The sequence below is a fragment of the Herpailurus yagouaroundi genome, unplaced genomic scaffold (genome assembly GCF_014898765.1).
Source record: "Herpailurus yagouaroundi ecotype Mexico unplaced genomic scaffold, PumYag 67641, whole genome shotgun sequence".
Lineage (NCBI taxonomy): Eukaryota > Metazoa > Chordata > Mammalia > Carnivora > Felidae > Herpailurus > Herpailurus yagouaroundi.
The window spans coordinates 2,192,575-2,211,536 of record NW_024420442.1 but is presented as its reverse complement, the minus strand read 5'-3'; the positions used below and the strand labels follow the sequence as shown (position 1 = coordinate 2,211,536).

Genomic DNA, 18,962 nt, shown 5'->3' with positions numbered 1-18,962 from the left:
CTCCCCCCGTTCATGCTCTGTCTCTCTCTGTCCCAAAAATAAATAAACGTTGAAGAAAAATGTCTTTTAATGTTTATTTATTTTTGAGGAAGAGAGACAGAGCATGAGAGGGGGAGACAGAAGCCGAAGCAGGCTCCAGGCTCTGAGCCGTCAGCACAGAGCCCGAGGCGGGGCTCGAACTCACAGACTGCGAGATCATGACCTGAGCCGAAGTCGGACACTTAAGCGACTGAGCCACCCAGGCACCCCTGCAACCTACTTTTTTAAGCCCATAGGGTTTAATGGTAATAAGAGCGGAGAACACTTGTTAAAGGTACAGCCAACAGCAACTACAGCTATGGCCTTCACACATAGACTAGGTGTAATGTATATATAAGGTTTATAGCCACATCCACGTTTTTTCAGTAAGAAAAATCTTCATTGTCCATACTTCATATTTGACATAGTTAACATGTCTTACTACTAATCATTTAATCCATAATATAACCGACTTGAGCACATATATTAAGTTATATATTTGAAAGAACGCACGTGGCCATAACCGTGTATGATTTTTTAAAAATCATTAGTTTACGTACCAATCATAAGCAGTTATGTTGTTCATGAAGCAGTTATGTTGTTCTTTATACACGATTTGAGAAACCAATGTTTTTCTCCAATAGTTAACTGAATGGTACTTTATTTTATTTTTATGTATTTATCTTTTGCAGTAGGCTCCACGCCCCCCTGGGTGGCTCAATAGGTTCGGCATCCGACTTCGGCTCAGGTCATGATCTCGCCATTTGTGAGTTCGAGCCCCGCGTCGGGCTCGGTGCTGACAGCTCAGAGCCTGGAGCCTGCTTCGGATTCTGTGTCTCCCTCTCTCTGCCCCTCTCCCGTTCACGCTCTGTCTCTCTCTCTCTCTCTCTCTCAAAACTAAACAAACATTAAAAAATTAAAGACAGAACAAAAAAAGGAGGACCCACACACCAATGTGGGGACTGAACTCAAAAGCCTGAGATCAAGAGTGGCATGGTTTACTGACTGAGCCAGCCAGGCAACCTCCTAATGAACAGGATTTTTATTTTTATTTATTTATTTATTTATTTTTGAACAGTATTTTTAAAACCTAACCATACTGAGACAAATCTTACTTACAAAAGTAAGTTCGCCAATGCTCATATTACGTTCCTTACTGAAGACTCCATCTTTAATGTAATTATCTCGGCAGAAATTGACTAATGCGATACTGATTATACGGACATCCTTACCTTGTGCTGGTATCTAGTGTCAAATGCATGTTTTATCAAAAGATTCTTTATGACAGAGATAGCTGTATATCTGATCTCGTAATTGTCTTGCAGAGCAATGGAGGTTTCCCTCAGAAGTAAACCGACCAAGAAGTGATGCTTGCAATATTCATCTGATAAACTGTATTCAAGATTTGAATCTGCAGTACAATGAAATTTAAAGCCCGTTTACAAAAACAGTAATTACTTTAACATTAAAATACTGCGTTTATTACTTAGCAAACACGTGGTCATGCTCACAAGAGCTATAATTTTGCCATTAACAAACGTGAACAATTCTTTTGTCATACAGAAGGAGCATGCAAAATTTTTACAAGACAGGCGCACTCATAATTAGGGTATGTGATAGCCTTAATGATCACGTCAGTGGGTAAGAGAGTCCCTAGATTTCTTTGTCCTACATTCTGTTGAACTCTTAGGAATCTTAAGATAGAACCCAGAATGAAAGAATACTATATTTGGTAATGTCTTAACACATTTCTTTCGATCTGAAGAGCTTTAGTTACAACTACAAATTGGACCGATTCCATACAACAATGCTTGAATTACTGATCTGTTTACACTTGTCAAAAGTAGGAAAAAGAAGGCGAAGACAACTGAATCCTTCTAATGGGATTAACTATCAACTATTCTAGTAGATGTTCCATCCCAGCCTGGACGCATGTCAACCCCCCTTCATCAGCAAATACAGACCTTTGATTTCATAAAATCACTTCGAACTAGGTCTTTCGCTCCCTTTTGGACCTCAGTCCATTTTAAATCCCCGCTGCCCATATCTTGGTTGGGACTTGCCTTATAACTACTCACAAGGGATCGTGATCAAGTTTAGCAATTTCTACGGTAGACTTTTACAATCTGTATTTCCTCTCCTCTACCCTACCCTTGAATTGAATGAGGCCATAAAGCTGAAGGATAGGTTTTCTATTTTTTTTTTCTTTTTTTTTGGCCTCCTCTTTAGCAGTTAATATAATGCTATGTATTCAGTTAGGACATAGTAAGTGCTGTGAGTAGTCAGATTCAATCCTAAATCCTGATGATCCGTCCACCCCTTCTGTTCTCGGACTTCCTCATAGCTACCAATAAATCACGGGGAAGTATTCGAGCCACACATGCTCAGAATCTAACACGGGAGTGGTTGAACGGGGATGCTTGGTTTCTTAAATATGTTGCCTTCATTTACGCTGGCTAGAATTCAATGACTGAAACCACTGCTCAGCAGCTACTCCCCTGGAGACCAAGGCAGCTGATTTTCTTCTTGCCATTGGTCACCCTCTTTTGTGAACCCCCACCACTTTCTACACACGAGGGCCAAGAATAACTGAGCAGGCGGTGGGGGGGGGGGCTTTATGTGGGGAGATTTTGCAAAGGCAGTAGGTTTTTCACTTCAGTGCTTTGAATAAATCCAATCAGGTAGTTTCATCCACGCCTTCAAAACTGTCACCAAGCAGTCATTACACAGGGTCGGAGAGGAGGGAGGGAAGCCTGGGACAGAGGGCACTGGCTCAAAGAATAGATACACCCTCCGGTCCCCTTGCTGGCTTGAGCAGGAACTTGTTTGCAAGCAATCGGTGTTCAAGCTTATTTTAAGAGGAAACAAATATACTGCCTCATACACCACCTCCTAGGTTTTCTAAGTACGTTAGCTTAAAGCCTCACTGTGTGTGGCTAGGGAGAATGTGAATAAGCAAACAAAGCCCCCCCGTCCATCTTAAGCCATTCATCAAATCAATGGTTTTTCAAGACAGTTAACTACTTTAGAGTGAACCGAGTTAAACCTACCTACTGAAGTCAAACGGTCCACCGCAAATGAAAAAAAATCTAATTAATATATGAAAAGAAAAGGGACAAATAAAAAACATAGTAACATAAGAATTGTGCTACACAACAAAGCATTCAATAAAACTAGCAACGGAGATAACATTTAATACATACATATTACTATTCCACCCTGCCTTTATACGTTCCTTGCAGTGGAAATGCATTCATATGGTTTTTTTTCTTAATTTAGTCTCATTTAAGAGTCCAAACACTACTACAGAAAGCAATTTGACTAGTATCTGACATCTCTGTTTAAGCAGCGATCTATGTAATACACCTGATCTCTCCACACTATGAATACTATCACTGACGCTATGAAGAAAATGCAGATACTGTAAATGAACATATCTTCACGTAGCTAACAATTCTGACGTTACCTTTAAATTCACAGGTTTACCTAGAAAACATTACACTATGCTAGCACTAGCCAAAAAAGAAAAAAAAAAAAAAAGAAAGAAAAGAAAAACACGTTCTCAAGTGATGGAAAATGCAAACACGTACCTTGCACTCGCTGGAGTTTCGGTTTGGCAAATGCCATTGGCAAATTCAGAGGAATGTAATGCTCATGGTTGCAAATTGTTTGCAAAAATTCAAACTTGTATTCAGCCAGAACCTAAAGGGAAAGAAATTATACACGAACTCCTGTTTAGTTGACACGTACTATTTTAATAACGAAACACAGAGCGTTAGTTTCCAAAACGGAAGTGTTCAGTGGTTTAAGTATACCTTGAGATGTGGCCTACGTAGGAAAGAGTTAACACAGCAGGCCCAAGGCTGCTCTCCTTAAAAAAAAAAAAAAAAAAAAATGCCTGCTTGCAAGGTTGGTTGCAGGCTGGCATTTGGGAAATTGGATTTTGAAATGCTCCCTACATGATAAGGTCGTGCCTTCTCTGCCAGCCTGCTCTATTTGTACAAACAATGTGATTTATTGCTTTCTTTTCCTTTCCTGACTCTGGAAGGTTGACCAGTCTCCAATATATGACCAGCCCCCAAGAAAATAAACTTGAACTCCAAGTCTCAACTGGGCTTCCCTGAACAGAAATGTGGCACGCACGCGGCTGCGTTTTCAGGGCTGGAGAGACTCGTGTGACCTTCACAGGAGGGAAGGCACTCGGGGAAGCCTGAATGAGAATTGCCAAGGACTCCACCTGGGTTTTGATCTTACTGTTCCAGCTAAGCAGCCTTACTGCGTCACTCTAATGAATGTCAGCCATGACTGAGACCGCCCTAAGTATATGTTGAGTCCCATGAGTCTTTCTAGTTAACCACTGAGCGTGTGGGTGGTCTTGGGGACTCCCAAAACACCATCCAATATCCCCTGCGTTGAGGTACAGATATCCGCAAAGTACAAAAACAAAGACAGCAGTTCCAAACCCTCCAGAGAATAAATGTCACTCTTGGTCTCAAGCTCTAATGTCTGACAGCTGTTATACGTCCTTATAACTTACCTTAGGATCTTTGGGGCTGAATCCAGATATATAGTCATTTATCAAATTGAAAACAAATCCTCTATCCATTAGTGTCAAACAGCGCTATAGAAACCAAAACAAAATGAACAGTGACGTAATTCTAGAAGTCTGTCATGATAAAAGGCAAGTGATTTATTGTTGGAATTGGGTCCCAACTGTACAATTTTCATATATATGTAAGTATTTCCATATATGTGTATATATGTACATATACATACATGCACAAATGCATATATCTTTATATACATATATATGCATGTATACACACAAATACGTATGCATATATACATACACATATATACGTAATCTATTGAGCTACAGGGACTCATTTTGGTCAATCTGAAAAGCTCTAAGTGAAGTATATGGTGGTCAGCTAGTGACGAAGGTTCTCTCTGTGTTCCGTGAAGTCTTGGCCTATTAAAACATCCTTCCTCTGTGGAGAAAGAGGAACCCTTTTGCACTGCTGGTGGGAATGCAAACTGGTGCAGCCACTCTGGAAAACAGTATGGAGGGTCCTCAAAAAACTAAAAATAGAACCACCCTACGACCCAGCAATTGCACTAACTAGGTATTTATCCAAGGGATACAGGTGTGCTGTTTTGAAGGGGCACAGGCACCCCCATGTTTATAGCAGCACTATCGACAATAGCCAAAGAATGGAAAGAACCCAAATGTCCATCGACGGGTGGATGAATGGATAAAGAAGATGTGGTATCTATATACAATGGAATAGTACATTGTATACATTGTATAGTTGAGTATATACTCAACTATAAAAATGAATGAAATCTTGCCATTTGCAATGACGTGGGTGGAACTAGAATGTATTACGCTAAGCGGAAGAAGTCAGGCAGAGAAAGACAAATATCATATGACTTCACTCATGTGGAATTTAAGAAACAAAACAGATGAACATAGGGGAAGGGAAGGAAAAATAAGATAAAAAACAGAGAAGGAGGCAAACCTCTTAAATACAGAGAACAAACTGAGGGCTGCTGGAGGGGAGGTGGGTGGGGAATGGGCTGGGTGGGTGATGGGCACTAAGGAGGGCACCTGTTGGGATGAGCACTGGGTGTTGTCTGTAAGTGAGGAATCACGAAGTTCTACTCCTGAAACCATTATTATACTATACGTTACCTAACCTGGGTTTACAAACAACATCCTTCCTCCGTGACAGGCCTAATAGCTGTTCACACTTGCCTGCGGGTCATGCTCCTAGTTGCTCATCATGCCAGGCCTGGCTAGTAACTCCAGCACTCTTCTGCCGAGTCCTACCCATTCCTCAATGTCCCGGGGAAATCCCTTCCTCCTTAGCCACCCCGGCCCACAAGCCCCTTGAAGCATTTATATTCTACGCTAGCTTGTTTTGTACTCATTATTTCACTATGATTTTACCTACATAGGACAACAGGAAGACTCTCTTTCTCTTTATGTTCTCCCTAGTGCCTAGCCTATTCCTGTGAAACAGAAGGAACCCACTCTGCACCTCATTTCTCACTGTGCTTGCGACAGTGTTCTAGAGAAATACGAACGTGAATATGACATGGTCTTCACCCCCGTCCAGGGGTAAAGACAGACAAGATAAATAATTAAAATACAGCACAGTAAGACGCAGCACAGGGGCATGTAAAGGACGGGTGAACAACAAAAAATCTTTGGTCTTACTCCACTGCATACAGATCAAAACCAAAACTCCTCAGCCGGACATTCAATGCCTTCCATCCTATAACTCTCTGCCGCACAAGGCTTGCTCATCCCTAAACAATTCTGGAACATGCGTATCTGTCCGTCTTCGCTCGTGGACCCTCCTCTACATGCAACACCTTCAACTCTTCTAGAAGAACTTTTCTTCTCGGCCCTGGTCATAAACCCTCCTGTTCTGGTCTTGCTACTGTAGTTTGTTTCTATTTTCCAAGTAACAGTCATCACACTTTACCTTGAATACGTATTAGAAATGTGATTTCAGGGGCGCCTGGGTGGCTCAGTCGGTTAAGCGTCCGACTTCGGCTCAGGTCATGATCTCACAGTTCATGAGTTCAAGCCCCGTGTCAGGCTCTGAGCTGACAGCTCAGAGCCTGGAACCTGCTTCGGATTCTGTGTCTCCCTCTTTCTCTCTCTCTCAAAAATAAACATTAAAAGATTCTTTCTCTCTTTCTCTCTCTCTCCCTCTGCCACTCTCTCTCTAAAATAAAAAAATAAATAACAAATAATAAAATAAAATAAAATAAAATAAAATAAAATAAAATAAAATAGAAATGTGACTTCTGAGACAGCCTCTTGTCTCTGAATCTTCACAGAGAAGACAGGCAAATGGTGACTCAAATGAAGTAAATACAGCTATGACATCAACTGTGTTCTATTTATTCCCTTTACATAGTAGCTTTCAAGTTTAAACCCCATGGGAGAAACTGAGAGTTTACATTTCAAATAGTGTCCTCCTTAATTTACTTAAAAAATTTTTTTTAACGTTTTATTTATTTTTGGGACAGAGACAGACAGAGCATGAACGGGGGAGGGGCAGAGAGAGAGGGAGACACAGAATGGGAAGCAGGCTCCAGGCTCTGAGCCATCAGCCCAGAGCCCGACGCGGGGCTCGAACTCACGGACCGCGAGATCGTGACCTGAGCTGAAGGCGGATGCTCGACCGACTGAGCCACCCAGGCGCCCCAATTTACTTTAAAATGATAGGTGGGGGGGCGCCTGGGTGGCGCAGTCGGTTAAGCGTCCGACTTCAGCCAGGTCACGATCTCGCGGTCAGTGAGTTCGAGCCCCGCGTCGGGCTCTGTGCCGACAGCTCAGAGCCTGGAGCCTGCTTCTGATTCTGTGTCTCCCTCTCTCTCTGACCCTCCCCCGTTCATGTGCTGTCTCTCTCTGTCTCAAAAATAAATAAACATTTAAAAAAATAAAATAAAAAAAAAAATAAAATGATAGGTGGGGACGCCTGGGTGGCTCAGTCGGTCAAGCGTCCGACTCTTGATTTCGGCTCAGGTCATGATCTCAAGGTTCGTGACACTGAGCCCCGTGTTGGGCTCTGCACAGACAGTGCGAAGCCTGCTGGGGATTCTCTCTTTCTCTCTCTCTCTGCCCCTTCCCTGACTCGTGCTGTCTTTCTCTCTCTGTCTCAAAATAAGTAAACATTAAAAAAAAAATGGAAAACAAGGGTACGTCAGACACGAAAACTGCTTGGATGGAGTCTCGACCGTGGGGTTCTTTACGTGAGGCTGAGATATGAGGAAGGGCATTTACAAACCCGTGCCCTTTCTCTGCAACAACTCAAATATTGTCACCCACTTTATAGAACAATTACATTCTAGCACTGCCCTTTACGTACCAAAAAACTAGAACTACGATAAACCAGAACAGTGATAAATGCGTGGTTCTTCATCCATATAGGAGCTTCTGGTATCTCTCAAACAAAATCATCTCGCTGACCGAAATGAACAATCTTCCCTCACGTGGGTTAATAACATGTAGACTGCGGTTACATCAGCAAACAGGTTGCTTTCGTTCCAGAGTTGCAAACTCAAAGGCCGACAGGGGTCAGAGAAGTGATTTAAATGCATAAAGAGTCAAGGGTACACTAAGGAGCGGTGGGGACTGTGGCAACCTAGAAAGTACATGCCTCGTCTAAAGGCACTTAAATTAACATATTTGAAAAAACATCCCGTGAAACAAGCAAAACATGCCTTCTGGCTAAGCCACCCCTGTATGGGACCTCTGATTTAATTAATTAGGCATTTCAGTGTGTGTGGGCGGGGGGGAGGGATCAAACCTGGCTGTTTTACTAAACTGATGGATGAATTCAGTCAAAAGTTTCTCCCGCATTTTACAAAGACCTAGCTGAGTCCCTAGAAAGTGGGTAGTTTTCTCCTTTGGCTTTAAAAGACCATATTGGTGACAAATATCTCCTTACCATGTTCTGGCTGCCTTTAACTCACCTTCAGGAAGCTAGCCAAACTATAATTGACATTTCTGGACTCATCGGGAATCTCGGCATAGCGAATAGTCACATGCGGAATTATCGCAAGAAGCAATGAATGTAAGACATGATGATATGCCTCTGGAAATCTCTGGCCTCTGGGAAGCTTAAATCAAACAGACATAGCAAAGAGTCAGAGCTGCAAAAGGTTTAAATCAATTGCTATTTTTATTTTCAAACACATGCCAGATATAAATGTGGCTTTTCTTAACTGGAGTATAACTTTTCTCCCAACTTAAAGATGACATCACTAGTTCAACATACACTTCAGATCCTTAGAGGAACTATAATGAACTGACTGAAATCATCAACAAACCAACTTTGGGGGCGCCCGGGCGGCTCAGTCGGTTGGGTGTCTGACTTCCGCTCAGGCCATGATCTCACGATCCGTGAGTTCGGGTCCCGCATCAGGCTCTGTGCTGACGGCTCAGAGCCTGGAGCCTGCTTTGGATTCTGCATCTCCCTCTCTCTCTCTCTCTGCTCCTCCCCCACTCATGCTCTGTCCCTCTTACTCTCAAAAATGAGTAAACGTTAAAAAAAATTTTTTTTTAATAAAAAAAAAACAACTTTGGAATTATGTTCCTGAGATCTACCCACATCCCAGATTTTCATCCCAGATTTTTTTCCTGACACACAATTTCAGCAAACCCATTCTGTGAAAAGTCTGACGAAAACGGTAAATAGGTGAATATTTACATTTCACAAATCTCGACTCTGTAATTGCTAGAACTAAGAAAATTTCTTTGTACTTTTATGAGAATCTAAAAATACAACTCAACGTATATGCCACATTCCAGAAACATCTATTACAGAAGGTGTTTTGAACGTCATACATGCGTCAGACCTTTCTAAGAGGTGATTTCTGATCTGGTACTTGGTCTCCAAATGAATGTTTCAACATAGACATTTCTAAGCTACAAGATAAAAGGCAAGCTTCAAAGAAAATGCATTTTACATGGCAAATAACAAAAAGGAAGAATGCATGTGAACAAGCCTCTGAGGACTTTGAAAATGTATGAACTGTCAGACCTCAGATTCATGCAATACATCCATTGGTGTTTGGTTTTGGTTTGTTTTCTTAGGCAAAATTGACAAAGTCAAGGGCTAAGAGCCCTTCGGTACAAGAGGATCTGTGCATCATTGCTACCTGTGAACAGGATCAGCCTTCTTTGCCTATGCTAAATATTATCCTTGGGGCACCTGGATGGCTACGTCTGTTACATGTCTGACTCTTGGTTTCGGCTCAGGTCATGATCTCATGGTTCATGGGATCAAACCCCACGTCAGGCCCTGAGCTGACTCTCTCTCTCCCTCTCCCTCTCTCTCTACCCCTGCCTTGCTCGTGCACTCTCTCTGTCAAAATAAATAAATATTTTCAAACATAGATTATTCTTAGCCTACTTACCTTAATTTTATTCTCTTCCAACAAGTATGTGGCCATAGACTTTGCAATAATTTCAAAAAAAAACCACGAGTACTAAAATAAACCAACAAATACATAAAATCAATTTTTAATAGTTACCCAAATCCTGAAGCTCAGCAAAGTTCGACAAATCAGTGTGGACCTTATCTCTGAACTTTAACATTTTAAAGTGATCGCAATTCACCATCGAAGTTGCACAAGGTAATATTGTACCACCTCAGCGCCAGCCGGTGAGGTGCAAAGGGCATGTGGTGGGAATGTTTGCCGTGTGGGGAGGGGCATCTTATCACAGACTTTATTTGGATTTGCTTACACATGGTGCTGAGAGGAAACCAACTTTTAGTCTGTCTTATGATTGCTCTTAAATTCTCTACAGATGGGGCACCTGGGTGGCTCGGTTGAGCGTCCAACTTTGGCTCAGATCAGGATCTCGGGGTTCGTGAGTTCGACCCCACATCGGACTCTGTGCTGATAGCGTGGAGCCTGCTTGGGATTCTCTCTGTCACCCTCTCTGCCCCTCCCCTGCTCTCTCTCTCAAAAATAAACAAACACTAAAAAAAAGGGGGGGGGGAGGGTCACATGAGCAAATGACGAAAAGACTAGAACCGAAATGGTTCCTTGTGTCCTGGTTCCTTACCTTTAGCAGTTTGTTTATCGATAAAAAGTCAGCAGACTGTTTCAACACTGCGATCATCGTAGTGGCCAGAGTTTCATGTATCAGCTGGGCCTGAGGCGCGTTCGGTTTTTCGGGTCGGAAGCTATACTACAAATGAAGGAAAATACAGCCCTAAGTCAGAATCCTCACATAAAATACACTGCTCCCAGAGAAAGCTTATTCCACAAACCTTGATGAAGGATCTTAAATAATTATCCAAGCCTTCTTCATGGCACTTTGAAACGATATGTAAGAGAACCCTGCAAACACATTCACAGAAATCAGCATGTGAGTTACCACAGTTGGAGTATCTAACCCCCCAAATACCCCCACACTGCCTGAAGGATTCAAAGTCAGAGGATTGCATAGGATGTCCTAAGATGGTCCGACCAAGATTTTGGCATCGAACTTGCTCGGGGCCTTGCACAACATTTCCTGGGTCAAAACAAGGGCATTGTAGTTGGGCAACCCAGATGCCTTGCTTCTGTTCTGCACGCGTTTCAAGCATGGTCATAGCTTCTGTACAGTAGAAGACCTCGGGTGCCGTAAATATTGAAATCCCCTCCAGGGAGTAAAAGGAAAGGAAGAGAAAGATGGAAAGCACGGCAACAGATGGGGAAAAAGGAAGAGAGAGACCAGACAGGTGTAATGACAGGACCTGGGATGAGAAGTAAATATAAAATCCATATACGAGACTAGCAGTGGTTCTCAAACTTTATCGTGCATCAGAATCACCTAGAGGGCACATTGCTCAGCCCCTCTTGCAGAGTTTCTGACTTTGTAGCTCTGGGGTGAAGTTCAACGATGAGCGGTATTTGTTGTTTGTTTGTTTGTTTTTTGTTTTCCCCTAAGCTCCCAGGTGATACTGATGGTGCTGGTGCGGGAGCCATATTGGACAACCACTGGACTAGAATAATGCTTCTTAAGTTTTCAAGCAAACTAGCCCCAACGGCAGAGCAAAGCAAACGGTGTGCAGGGCCGTAGCTTAAGACCCGCTGGGACAGGTCGTGGCAACGGCAGAAGCAGCAAAGCCAGAAACATCCAGCACTGAGCTCTCAATTCTTTGGAGTATCCTATTTTCGTTTCAAAATTCAGTGCATTTTCCATTCAACTCTACCATAGATCCTTGTTTGTTTCTATAAAAAAATAATAATCCTTTATCCTTTTCAGTAAAAATTCATGGTTCAGGGCGACTCTGTCCAACATGAGAGCCACTAGCCACTTGTGGCTATTTAATTAAAATGAACTACAGTTACAAATTCAGTTCCTCAAACAGATGAACATAGGGGAAGGGGCGAGGGAAGAGGAGAGAGGGAAATAAACTATAAGAGACTCTTAAATATAGAGAACAAACTGAGGGTTGACGGAGGGAGGTGGGTGGGCAATGGGCTAGATGGGTGACGGGCATTAAGGAGGACACTTGTTGGAATGAGCACTGGGTATTTATTGTATGTAAGTGATGAATCACTGAATTGTACTCCTGAGACCAATATTATACTGCATGTTAACTAAATGTAAATTAAAGAAAACTCAGTTCCTCGGTTACGCTAGCCACATTGCGAGTGCTCAGTAGCTAAATGGCTAATGGCTACCATATTGGACAGCACACATGTAGAACAACTCCATGACTGGAGAAAGTTCTATCGGACAACGCTGGTCTAGGGCAATGGTTCTCAAACTCTGTTGCATTATGGAATCACCTAGAAAACTTTAAAAAAAATTGCTGACGCTGAGTTCCATCCCTAGATATTCTGGTTTCACTGGTACGAATGTGGTCTCGGCACACACATCTTTAAAAGCTCCCTGGGTGATTCTAACATGCAGTAAAGTTTGAGAACCCCTGGTCGAGGAAAACACATTCAGTTTGTCCTTTGATTTCTGGTACCATCTATCCCTGGGGATACAAGGTCCCCCAGTCTGAGAAGCATGAAACAAGAGAGAACAGATATTAGATTTCTGACTTTTGCATTCTCGTTTGGAAGATAAATTTGTATTTAAAATGCAGAAACACAAAAAGAAACAAGAGTTGCTTCTCCGTATTATAGGGCCGAAACTCACATGGTACAGTTGACAGGAACGTCATCTTCGTGGGTCATGTTTGTGAGAACTCGGAAGAGTTGCATAAGAATTACAGGCAGAAACTGTATCATCACTTGGATCTCCATGGCATGCAAACACTAAAATAAGCCATTGTTAGTTACGAAAACAAACAGAAATAGGACGTAACTTGTCAATGTGAAACAACAAAAAATCAAGTCATGAGAGATGTACTCACTAGAATAGAAGCTCACGTAAACATGAGCTTTGTAAGACAGGGCGCTTTGGTTAGCTCCTTTAGCCACATCTCTATTTGGGCCCTCAGATTTTGTTAGTTTATTTCGCATTAGATACTTTGTTTACTGAAGATAAAAAAGTATGACTGGGATAAGCGGGTTTTGGAATAAAGACGCTTGAGTCTCGGTAAACCGACACGTCCCAGCAGGCAGTGTGTTTGACAGAATGGGGACCACCAGTCAATCTGCTGAGAAGGGAGATTCAATCAAGTGCACTTCTCTACATAATCGGCTTTCCACTGGCCCCATCCACGAAACTGAGGCCGCACGACATTCAGACATCCTCCTAGTATATTTCTTCCAAGTTGTAACACCCTGTCTCTGGCGGTAGGTGCGTTAACGGCAAAAAGAAGCCATGTGCCCACATATACGTAGAAACGACGCAAGCAGTGGAATCTGTAAAACTTCTTTCTTCTTCCTTCCCTTCTCTCCGCATTCCTTCATTCACTCAGGCGTTCACTCAATCGTTTAACCAACCAGCCAGCCAGAAGGCGAAAACAAGTCTCACTGTTTCGACCTCCCTTCAAGGTTTCATGCTGTGCGAAATACAGAGATGGAGGGGACAAGTCTCTGTACCTAAGGAACTCACTCTTTCTCTTTCCCAGGCCCCCGTACATAGCCTAGCCTTCCAGGTTTTCCTTCCTTTTGCCCCCTCTCTTCCAGCCTTACTTGCCATCACCCCCTCTGAACCTATAATCAAAATAGTCTAATCGTTTCCTAGGAGGCCAGGAGGCCTCTACAGGTTCTCTTTACTTCCCACACACCCACCTCTCATTTCCAAATTCATCTCCCTCCGACTGGGTTACAGCAGATCACCTCCTGTCTGGGATGCCTCCCCATGACCTAGGGCAGTGCTTGGCAGCCAGGGGCCACTCTGCCCCCCAACGGGACGTCCCGCCGGGTCTGGAGACATTTGGGGTTGTCACAACTGGGGGTTGCTGACACCTAGCAGGCACGGGCCACCGATGCTGCTAAACATCCGACAGTGCACCGGACAGCCACGTACGACAATGAACCTGTCCAAAATGTCAATATTGCCAAGGTTGAGAAACCCTGGGCTGGGGTTCAAGATCACTTGAGACCTAACCTGTGTTTTTAGCCTTAACACTTTCCACATTCTTCACAAGGCCAAACTGGTACCTTGGTTGCTCTGCGAGTAGATCATATGCATTCCTGCCTTGGTGCTTCTGTTCGGTTTGTGGCCACATCCCAGCCACCTTTCCAAGTCAAGTTCAACCCCTACTTCGGTGAAGCTGCTCATCCCACTCATTCAACAAAGGCATTGTGAATGAACTTCCAAATGCCAAGCACACCAAAAAAAGCCCTGGTTCCCACCATCAAGCAGTTCATGGTCTATGGGGAGGGGGGCCGGAGGGGGGGTAAAGACCCGGGACTAAATCTGCAATACGAATGGCAACGTGTACAAATAGCGGTCTATACAAAACACACAAAGGAAGAAACAACGGAGTCTTCAATAAGGCTTCAGAGAGGAGGAGAGTTAAAGGGCAAGTGCGATCACATCAGGTAGAAAAAAGAGATGGGCAGTCAATGCAAAACTAATCCTGTATCGCTCCTCGGTCATTTATTCTCGACGCAACAGCGCTAGAGTGCTCTTTTCCCCCTTTGTTACAAACAGAACCACCACGAACAAAAGGCTGTCAAGGGCCCCCCATTCCTAAATGTACCCCAGCAAGCTCCTCTCATGCCACCTGCCCCCTCCAGCTGCTCCCTGCGTTCCAGCCACACCGTCTTTTCTTTCCTTCTGTCTTTCAAACATGCCACCGCGAGATGTTTACATCTGCTGCAATACTCTGTTCTCCTTTGCCATGGCTTTATCACCTATGCTTGTCTTCCTCTCACCTATTTCTTTTCAGCTCGAGGCATCAGCTCCTGAGACAGCCCTCCGTGACAACTCCGTCTAGAACGCGCTCCTGTCACGTCAGACCCCGTTAACCTGTTCTCTTTGCTTCACAGCATTTATCTTGACCTAAAGTTACTCATTTATACTCTCTCTAGCCCAACTAGAGCAGGTATGTAGTCTGAACAGTTCCCCATTATATTCCTAGTGCCCTCATCAATATCTGGCCCATACAAAGTGCTCAGTAAGGATTTGGTGAATGACGAGATCAATGAATAAAATAAGGAACCAACAGGGGCGCCTGGGTGGCTCAGTCGGTTAAGTGTCCAACTTCGGCTCAGGTCATGACCTTGCAGTTCGTGAGTTCGAGCCCCATGTCGGGCTCTGTGCTGACAGCTCGGAGCCTGGAACCTGGAGAGGGAGTCTGTGTCTCCTTCTCTCTCTGCCCCTCCCCTGCTCGCACTGTCTCTCTCTCTCTCTCTCTCTCTCTCTCTCTCTCTCTCTCTCTCTCAAAAAAAGATTAAAAAAAATTTAAATAAGATAAGGAACCAATTAAGATGGGAGGCCTGTAGTCTCAGTGGTTCCTAAGTTCCCTGAGCCCTCAGCACACCAACCTGTACCATGCACTTGATATCTATCATATCTTGCTTTCGACTCTCATTTGTACTGATGACTTATATTGTCATTTCATCTATGTATGTCCTCTCTCTCCAAATGGTCTTAAGATGGGCGATGACCCTCAGTTATTCTTCTCTGCAAGCCTCGCAGCATCGCGGGAAATATTCCATACATAAGTAGATGTTAAGTGAATTGGTAAAACAAGGCCATTTACAGGGACAACAGACAGCAAGGCTTGATGGAAAGAACACGAGACCAGGAGTTAAGACACACGTGTCGCAGGCTGAGCTCAGCTCTGCTACTGACTAGCTGAGTGACCACAGGCAAATCCCCTCTACTTGGGCTTCAGTTTCCTCATCAAAAAAATCTCAAGACGCCCTTTCAGTGCAAACGGTCCATACAGGAGTTCCACTCTTTCTGCAATCGTGTGGCATTTCACTCACTGCCACTAGAGGGCGAGCAAAGGTCACATAAATATCAGAAATTCCACACCCTTAAAGACACAAACAGGAGTGCGTTTCTTTTACTCCATTTTAAGAATACCAGTATATGAAAATGATGCTCTGCTCCATTCCATTCTGCTAAAACTTTTATGGAGCTTCCCCCCTGGAAGAAAAGCCACAGATCTTAACAGACGAAGCATTCGTACACAGAGCTGGCTTTCTAGACGTTACCCGAGGAAAGGATTTGAAAGCTGGATGACAGTTATACTGCTTATGATAATTAAGAATAATAGCCACCACAGGGGCACCTGGGTGGCTCAGTCGGTTGAGCGTCCGACTCTCGATTTTTGGCCCGGTCCTGGGATCAAGCCCCATGTTGGGCTCTGTCCTGAGGTCTCCCTCTGCCTCTCCCCCATTCAGGCACTCTCATTCTCTCTGTCTCTAAAATTTAAAAAAAAAAATTTTTTTTTTAAAGAATAATAGCCACCGTTTATCAACCATCTCCCTGCTTCTACCCTACCAACAGTATCTTCCCAATATGGTAGGCAGAATGATACTTTAAAAACCCAAATCACAGGAACACCTGGCTGGCTCAGTCAGTTAAGCCTCCGACTTTGGCTCAGATCGTGATCTCGCGGTCTGTGGGTTCGAGCCCCGCGTCGGGCTCTGTGCTGACAGCTCAGAGCCTGGAGCCTGCTTCCCATTCTGTGTCTCCGTCTCTCTCTGCCCCTCCCTACTCGCACTCTGTCTCTCCATCAAAAATACAAATTAAAAAACAAACAAACAAACCCAAATCATGCCATGTCACTCCTCTGTTCAAAGCCCTGCAACGCTCCCACCTCTACTTAAGGGATAATTCAAACTCCTCATCACGGCTTAGAAGGCCTTACCTGCCTAGTTCCTCCAATATGATGTCCTCACACTCTGGAAGTCCCGCTGGACACACCAAGCAAGCTGCTCATATTTATATACATTTAGATTTATGTACATATATATAACACACTCATTTACTTGTTTATTTTCCATCTGCCTCCACAAGAAAGTAAGCTCTTGACAACAGGGATTATTGTTTGCTTTCTTTCCTTATATTCCAAACACTCAGAATGATGTCTCTGACCCATAGAAGGCACTCAAGAAATAAGTGTACCCCGAGTGATTACGATATGGTGGATGTCCTATCTCACTTAAGCCCCACAACCACCCTACAAGTTGGCATCACAGGTTATCCCTGTGTGACAGATGAAGAAACCAAGGCTTGGAGTAGTTCAGTAACTTGGCCAAGGTCAATCACAGAGCTAATAGGGGACAGATCTGGGACACAAGCTCGGTGAAACGATTCCAGAACCCATACCTGTGGTCTCATGTCATACTACCTCTCTGAAAGAAACAAACATTTTTGGGGGCGCCCGAGTGGCTCGGTCACTTAAGCATCTGACTTCGGCTCAGGTTGTGATCTCACAGTTTGTGGAGTTCGAGCCCTGCATCAGACACTGTGCTGACAGCTCAGAGCCTGGAGCGTGCTTTGGATTCTGTGTCCCCCTCTCTCTCTCTGTCCTTCCCCTGCTCACGCTCTGTCTCTCTCTCTCTCTGTCAAATAAATAAACATTAAAAAATTTTTTAAAAAAAGAGACAAATGTTTTGGTCTCCTGAGATCATCATTAAGTAATAACATACATCCGAAGGGAAATCCTGTAGAGATTTCATTTAAAATAAAAATTCCATGGGGCGCCTGGGTGGCTCAGTCGGTTGGGCGACCGACTTCGGCTCAGGTCACGATCTTGCGGTCTGTGAGTTCGAGCCCCGCGTCGGGCTCTGTGCTGACAGCTCAGAGCCTGGAGCCTGTTTCAGATTCTGTGTGTCCCTCTCTCTGACCCTCCCCTGCTCATGCTCTGTCTCTCTCTGTCCCAAAAATAAATAAACGTTAGGGGCGCCTGGGTGGCGCAGTCGGTTAAGCGTCCGACTTCAGCCAGGTCACGATCTCGCGGTCCGTGAGTTCGAGCCCCGCATCAGGCTCTGGGCTGATGGCTCAGAACCTGGAGCCTGTTTCCGATTCTGTGTCTCCCTCTCTCTCTGCCCCTCCCCTGTTCATGCTCTGTCTCTCTCTGTCCCAAAAATAAATAAACGTTGAAAAAAAAAATTAAAAATAAATAAATAAATAAATAAACGTTAAAAAAAAATTTTTTTTAATTAAAAAAAAAAAATAAAATAAAATAAAAATTCCTGGGGTGCCAGGGTGAGTCAGTCGGTTGAGTGTCCGACTCTTCATTTTGGCTCAGGTCATGATCTCCCGGTTCGTGGGTTTGAGCCACGCATCGGGCTCTGTGCTGATGGTGCGGAGCCTGCTTGGGATTCTGTCTCCTTCTCTCTCTGCCCCTTCGCCTGCTCGCTCACGCGCTCTCTCTCCCCAAATAAATACATAAATATTTAAAAAATTAAAAACAAATCAATAAAATAAAAATGCCCCAGACTTTCCATGGCTGACCTACGAAAGGAGTAACCAGAAACAGTCCCTGCCAGCTGGGTCCCACGATGTACAGTTCAGTCCCACCGTGTTAGGGAATAAACAGAGCCTTGGGTTCCCAAGACATTTAAGTACAATATGGTGTTTCTTAAGACTCTCTCCCACGCGACACGCGGAAACCGGGCTTGTCGGTCTTCAGTGGACCCTGCTGATACCATCTTTCACCCACAGACACGGGAATCGTCCATTTTACTCCCAGCAAAAGGGACGTGCTCCCATGTGTCCTGACCCTTTTCCCCACGGCAGGAGCCACCTTCACCGGGCAGTCAGCAGGAAGAGAAAAGAGCCAAGAAAACCGATTTATGGAACTGAAGTAAACATTTTCATGAGATTTTCAAAAAATATGTCGACAGAGTCTGGCTGTAAGAGTTTCTTCCTAATGTAGCAACTCTGCTGTCTGCTCCTAAATAGGCAACTGATAGAAAAGCACATTACAGAAAGTATTCCCTTGAGGATACACAGCCCCAACTATTTTCAGGTGTTCGTTTCATTTGGGGGCGGCGCGCCCCGCCCCAAAGGGGCCAAGAAAAGGGGCAAGGAACACACAACAGCGCCC

At 44.0% G+C, this 18,962-nt stretch overlaps 1 protein-coding gene across 1 annotated transcript in view; it reads right to left on the bottom strand.

Annotated features, from left to right (window-relative positions):
* DOCK11 (dedicator of cytokinesis 11) overlaps positions 1-18,962 on the bottom strand; it is a gene marked incomplete at its 5' end in the record, with an annotated part of 155,565 nt that overhangs the window by 81,866 nt on the left and 54,737 nt on the right. Inside the window, 8 exons of the mRNA XM_040467960.1 lie at positions 1,251-1,429; positions 3,609-3,720; positions 4,556-4,639; positions 8,515-8,661; positions 9,961-10,032; positions 10,616-10,741; positions 10,824-10,893; positions 12,692-12,810. Coding sequence (XP_040323894.1) covers positions 1,251-1,429; positions 3,609-3,720; positions 4,556-4,639; positions 8,515-8,661; positions 9,961-10,032; positions 10,616-10,741; positions 10,824-10,893; positions 12,692-12,810 — 909 coding nt within the window. The remainder of the gene's footprint in view (positions 1-1,250; positions 1,430-3,608; positions 3,721-4,555; positions 4,640-8,514; positions 8,662-9,960; positions 10,033-10,615; positions 10,742-10,823; positions 10,894-12,691; positions 12,811-18,962) is intronic.